This window comes from Apis dorsata, unplaced genomic scaffold (assembly GCF_000469605.1).
Source record: "Apis dorsata unplaced genomic scaffold, Apis dorsata 1.3 scaffold_44, whole genome shotgun sequence".
In the NCBI taxonomy this organism is placed as follows: domain Eukaryota; kingdom Metazoa; phylum Arthropoda; class Insecta; order Hymenoptera; family Apidae; genus Apis; species Apis dorsata.
This window is the reverse complement of record NW_006263346.1, coordinates 1,010,260-1,016,256: the sequence shown is the minus strand read 5'-3', so window position 1 is coordinate 1,016,256 and position 5,997 is coordinate 1,010,260. Positions and strand designations below refer to the sequence as shown.

General features: G+C 20.6%; 4 protein-coding genes across 6 annotated transcripts in view; 1 reads left to right on the top strand and 3 right to left on the bottom strand.

The window, feature by feature from the left end:
* Positions 1-1,297, bottom strand: part of LOC102678702 (zinc finger protein 277) — a 2,224-nt gene extending 927 nt beyond the window's left edge. Inside the window, exons 1-5 of the mRNA XM_006608731.2 lie at positions 1,250-1,297; positions 942-1,161; positions 658-835; positions 382-584; positions 143-305 (exon numbers count right to left, since the gene is read on the bottom strand). Coding sequence (XP_006608794.2) covers positions 143-305; positions 382-584; positions 658-835; positions 942-1,161; positions 1,250-1,262 — 777 coding nt within the window. The 5' untranslated portion in view covers positions 1,263-1,297. The remainder of the gene's footprint in view (positions 1-142; positions 306-381; positions 585-657; positions 836-941; positions 1,162-1,249) is intronic.
* Positions 1,298-1,990: 693 nt separating this feature from the next.
* On the bottom strand, positions 1,991-3,440 carry LOC102678565 (lethal(2)neighbour of Tid protein). Its single transcript, XM_006608730.2, has one exon. It carries the CDS (start codon positions 3,317-3,319, stop codon positions 2,009-2,011), a length of 1,311 nt encoding a protein of 436 aa, XP_006608793.1. The 5' UTR covers positions 3,320-3,440; the 3' UTR covers positions 1,991-2,008.
* A 24-nt stretch (positions 3,441-3,464) lies between these two features.
* On the top strand, positions 3,465-4,865 carry LOC102678428 (mesencephalic astrocyte-derived neurotrophic factor homolog). Its single transcript, XM_006608729.2, has 5 exons — positions 3,465-3,665; positions 3,999-4,095; positions 4,168-4,292; positions 4,404-4,545; positions 4,645-4,865. Exons 2-5 carry the CDS (start codon positions 4,011-4,013, stop codon positions 4,818-4,820), a joined length of 528 nt encoding a protein of 175 aa, XP_006608792.1. The 5' UTR covers positions 3,465-3,665; positions 3,999-4,010; the 3' UTR covers positions 4,821-4,865.
* A 745-nt stretch (positions 4,866-5,610) lies between these two features.
* LOC102678194 (sushi, von Willebrand factor type A, EGF and pentraxin domain-containing protein 1-like) overlaps positions 5,611-5,997 on the bottom strand; it is a 12,873-nt gene continuing 12,486 nt past the window's right edge. For 2 of the 3 annotated variants that reach the window (XM_006608728.2, XM_031513970.1), the window contains one exon: positions 5,756-5,987. In XM_006608728.2, coding sequence (XP_006608791.1) covers positions 5,818-5,987 — 170 coding nt within the window. In that variant the 3' untranslated portion in view covers positions 5,756-5,817. Of the gene's footprint in view, positions 5,988-5,997 lie in introns of all 3 variants that reach the window. The other variant, XM_006608727.2, reaches the window with a different exon arrangement.

Genomic DNA, 5,997 nt, shown 5'->3' with positions numbered 1-5,997 from the left:
ATATTTATAATATATATAATATAATCGAATTATGTTGAATTCTGCATTGAAAAATTGATTTTAATCAAAATTGTGCCTATATTAATATATTATAAATATATTATATTATATTTTATATATATATAAAATATATTTAAAATACTTGTTTAGATTTTAATGATTTTCCAGGTTCTAAATAATTATTTATATAAAATTTATCATATTCCTTGTTATTAGGATTTATTCTTTTATGTAGTTTTTTTCGCATATGTTCTTTTAAAACTGTTCGATCTTTAAATAATTTTTCACAATATATGCATATCAAACTGAAAAAAAAAGTTTAATACTATAGTCTATTTAGTAATATGAATATAATATATAAAATATATTTATATATCTCACTTATCAATAGTTGTTTGAATTTTATCCAAAAATTCATCTATAAATACCAAATTATCTGGTTTACCAAGATATAAATTATGTTTTTGAGCTAAATGTTTTATATATGTAATACGTAATCCTGAAAATTCCATTCGACAAAAAATACAACCACGTTTAAAATTAGTATCTGTTCTTTCTCTTGTTTGTTCTGATAAAATCCATTCCTTAAAATTAAAATTAATATTTCATAATTATCTATAAAAAAATTTATATAAAACTTCTATAGATGATTAATACCAATTTTGCTTGATGTATTTCATCTCTTAAAATTTTATCTTCTGATATACAATCAGAAAGTAAAAAATATCTTTCATTTTTGCTTGGTTTTCCATCTGGAGTGCAATCCATTAACATTGTTGTACAGAATTTAGTCAAAGGCTCTTCTTTAAATTTAACACTCCAATAATGTACATAGCTGAAAATCATTAAAATTTTTGATAAAAACTTAATTATTAACTGAAATTAAATATATTACTTCATATATAAATTAAATAATAATAATAATAATAATAAAATAAAACCTTTTCAGACTTGCAATATTCCAAACATCTGCTATTACAAGTCGATGCTTTTTAAATAAATGAGTTAAGAATTCTTTTTCATTTTTAGGAAGTATAAATTTTATATCACACAGAACACATTTTGTTTCATAAGGTTTATCATCAATTCCTATAAATTGAGACTTATATGCAGTGTAATTTTTATTAAAAATACTTGTAGACAATAAATCTTTATATTTTTCTATAATATAATATTATACAATTATTTGTAAATGTTTTTATGCATGCCCAATTTTTTATAAAAGATGAAATATAAATATAATTCATACCTTCAGTACTCATAATTATTTCAATTATAAAATATAATAAAAAAATGTTTGAATAAATAAATTTATGAAATTTGATTATTTCGAAAAGTATTTTTATAATAGGTTATAGGCATTGATTTAATATACAATCATTAAAATAGGAATTTTATTGTCTTTCATTAAAATTTTTAAATAAATTTAATATTTTCAATGAATTAATTTCAAAGAAGTAATGAATATCATTATTTATTAATGAAAAATGTTATTTTTTTTTTAAATTTATGCAATCACGTCTTCATCGTTCTGTCAAAATAAAAAGTTCTTATTGAATAAAATTAGAACTTTATTTTTTATTAGAGCATTTAAATAAGAAATAAATGCATCTATAATTTATTAAATATAAGATTTCATTTTTATATATAAAAATATCTGAAAATAAATAATTTAATTATAGAAATTGTAATATTTGATTAATCATATATGCAATTTATAATAATCTTTTTTTCTTTCATTAATAATATAATTAACATATTTATTAAAAAAAATTTTATATTTTAATTCATATATATATTACTGTTTTGCAATTAACATTATGATTAAAATAATTTTTAAAATTAAAGTTTAATTTTATTTAAATTACAATAATGAAATTTTAATAAAATAAAAATATTTTTTTCTTTTAAATTTAAATTGAAAATAAAAACTGTGTTTAATTTTTAAATTAAATCAATATTAGGAAAAATGAAAAAGAAAGTATAAAAATATATTGTATTAAAAGCTTTATTTTCTTTTTTCATTAGTACATTTTTTATTCATAAAACCAAATAATAATATCAAATGACATATATGTAATGAAATACTGCTAAAAATGGTACTTGGATAAATATTCCAACATAATTCTATTATACCCAAAATAGTTAATTTTATTACAGTCTTGTAATCTGTACACCATGCAATATATGGCAATGTATGATAATACCATATATAAAATTGATAATGCAATGATCTACTAAATGTCATACCAATAAAATTTGCAGCAAATATTGGAAAAATGAACAACTGACTCACTGTAGACATATCTATTTTTTCTTTTTTTTTTAGTTGAGGTTGTAGATTTTTCTCCATATACTTTAATTTTGCATAGGATTTCATATATTTTATCCATGTTGGTATACAATAAATTAAAGTTAATATATGTAAGATTAACAATGATATATGAAAATATGGATGAATAAAAACATGTTCTGGTAAGAATCTCCAATTTACAGTCCATTTAAATTCAAAAATTCTTCCAAAATTAAAAGCACCTTTTATATATGCAAATGGATTATGAAAGAGAAAAGGAAAACCTAAAATTATTTGAATTAAGGCACATATAAATAAATGCATTATTGTTTTGATCATTCCTAAATTACATATATAAGCTATAAAAAGTGCTGGTGCAAATAACAAAATATTCATTTTTATAGACACAGCCATGCTGTAAAAAATACTACCTAAATACCATTGATCATCTAAAAATGCATTAAGACTAGCAAATAACAATATCATTGCAATTGGATCATTAAAAAGTCTTAAAACAAATATAGAATGAACTCTATAAGATGTACAACACATAATGATCAAAATATATGGAGGAACTTTCTTAGTTTTCGCGTATATTCGGAAAACCAACATAAGTAGCACGATATAAAGAATTGCAAAGAAATATTGTGCTATTTTTATTTTTGTTCCATGATCCGTAATAAAATATAATATAGAAAATATATAAACAAATCCTGCAGGATAGACTAATGGTCCTGTATCACCTTTCAATCTTGAATAATCCAATGTTCCATTTAAAAAACCTTCAACTTCTTGCATATAAGCTTTCCAGTCGATTTCTGTATATGGTACTTTTTCGATAACTAATATATTCACAATAATTTCCAAAATAATAAATAATCTTCCGATCAAAAATAATTTTTTTGGATCTGTGAATAAGGAAATGAATTTTCTCCAATCTAAATAATTTTCGTACCAATTTTTAGTATTTTTCTTTGATATTTTAATTGAATTAAGGTTAAATCGAAATTCTCTGCGTGGCGCCATATTGCATACATATGTTTTTTTAGTTTCGCTTTTGCGTTTATGTGCATATTCTCTATCGGTCAATCCCCCCTTTTTATTTTTTAACAATTCATATCAACCAATCACAAAGCACGATATTAAATGTGAGTCATAGTATATTAGAACCAATCAGAATGCGCCAGCTGGGATTCCGGGCTTTTGACAGAATCCAACGTGTATAAAATAAAGCGTGGATTAAATTTATGTAGTTAAATTAAAAATTTCATTATAATAAAAACTCAATGAATTAAAACTTTAGTGTGTTTATTTTACAACTTAAGAATATATTGTACGTGATATAAAAATTACTTTATTAGCACAGTAATACGTAAGTTGTGTTTCATTATTATATATTTTAACCTATTAAAAATAGTATTATTTTTTTTATTTATTCCTATTATTTTTTCATTCCTAAATTAATAAATTTTTTAAATAAAAATAGTTTTATATTAATATTTGTTTTTAAAAGATTATATAATTAAATTTAAACAGAAAAAATATATTTAATTAATTTTTTTAATTTATATATCTAATTATTTTGTAAGAAAAAATCCATTTTATTTGATAATAAATCTTTATACAAGTTCTTTTTTATTAAATTATATAATACCAGATTCTTTTATGAAATTAAAAAATATAAAATTGAAAAATTATTTTACAGAAAATAAATAAAATGAATAGTTCAGTGTTATTAACTCTTTCTATTGTTATTGGATTAATATATACTGTCATAGCTTTGAAAAATGATGAATGTGAAGGTAAATTAATATTTTTTTTAATTTTTTATTTAGTTTGAGTTGATTGATTTTCTAAATTTCATAATATTTTAGTATGTATAAATACTGTGGAAAGGTTTGTCAATACTTTAAGTGAAGATGTGAAAATAGATACAAAAAAAATAGAAGCAGCATTTAAAGAATTTTGTAAAGGTACTAAATCTAAGGAAAATAGATTTGTAAGTATTTTATTTAATTAATGTAATAAATCAATAAAACAATATTTAATATATATTATGATATAATATATAGTTTATATTTAAATGAATTAAATTTTTGTTCTTGTTTAGTGTTATTATTTAGGTGGACTAGAAGAATCTGCCACAGGTATTTTAAGTGAATTGAGTAAACCTATATCTTGGTCCATGCCTGCAAATAAAATATGTGAAAAATTGAAAAAAAAGGATTCTCAAATATGTGATTTGAGATACGGTATGTTTATTTTTAATTAATTTTATATTTAAATATTCATGTTATTGAATTGAATTATTTTTCTAATATTTAAAATGCAATATTATTATTTAATTTTAGAAAAACAAATTGATATTAATACTGTTGATTTGAAAAAACTTAAAGTACGTGATTTAAGGAAGATTTTAAGTGACTGGGATGAAACATGTGATGGTTGCATAGAAAAAACGGATTTTATTAAACGAATTGAAGAACTAAAACCTAAATATTCTCATAGTGCAAAATCAGAACTCTGAAAAATGTTCAAAAATATAGATAAATTATTATGTTAGTATGGCTAAGCTTTCAGGTATTTTTTTTTTTAAATGATTAATAGTATTTATATTTTTTCTTTCTAAATGAATATATATCAATGATTTTGTACAATTAGTTTTATCAAATTTTTAAAAGCCAGTATAAGCATTTAAATTTCAGTGAATGAAATTATATTTCGTTAAATTTTTTATGTTAATTATGTAATATGTTAGATATAAATCCAAGAAATTAATGTTGAGCAATGAAAATTTGTTAAAAAAGGATAATTCCTTTTAATATAGCCATGCTAATACAAATTAAATATCATAAAGGTGCTCCGTTTTTATCATACTAATATTAGATAAATATAAATAACTCAAATTTTTCATATAACAAATTATTTTCATGTTTTTATTTTTCATTGCTCTTCCTCAACTATTCTGATACAGTGTGTTTATACATGTATAAATCCTATTTATATCAAAAAGCCGTGTACTATATAATCACATATGTATTTGTGATGAATTATCAATATATCAATGTGTTGTTATATGTATTTATATTTTCTTTTTATGTATTGTATTATATTGAAAAAAAATTGCTATTAATTCTATAACATTCTCAATATTTTTTAAGCATTATATGCTATAATATATTGTTTTTTCTTATTAAGAAAACATACATGTTCAGTATTAAAGAGTTATTAATAATTAAAATTAATAATTAATCAAAGTTAGTTTTAATTTGATCTGAAATTATATTTAAGTACACATAAAATATATTATATATAATATATTCAAATTTAAATCATTAGTAGAACAATTTCACTTGTACAATAACATTATTTTGTGGAAACATACTTATGCGTAAATCGAAATAGAATTATAAAATTTGAAAGATTTAATAATTGTGGTTATTTAATAAAAAAATGATTAAATAAATTTGCTATGGTTTATTAAAATTTATACGTATAATTACTTTTATTAATATGTTCTTTTGTTAATTATCATTGCAATTTGGTGGATCGCTCCAATATCCGTCGGCCTGACATGTGATTAATCCCAATTTTTTACCACCAGGACACACATATGTCAATTGATCTTGATACAAATAAGAACGACCACGAATTGTTGCACCAAATGGGAGTTTCGGTTTGTTACACGAAAGTTCTATAAATAT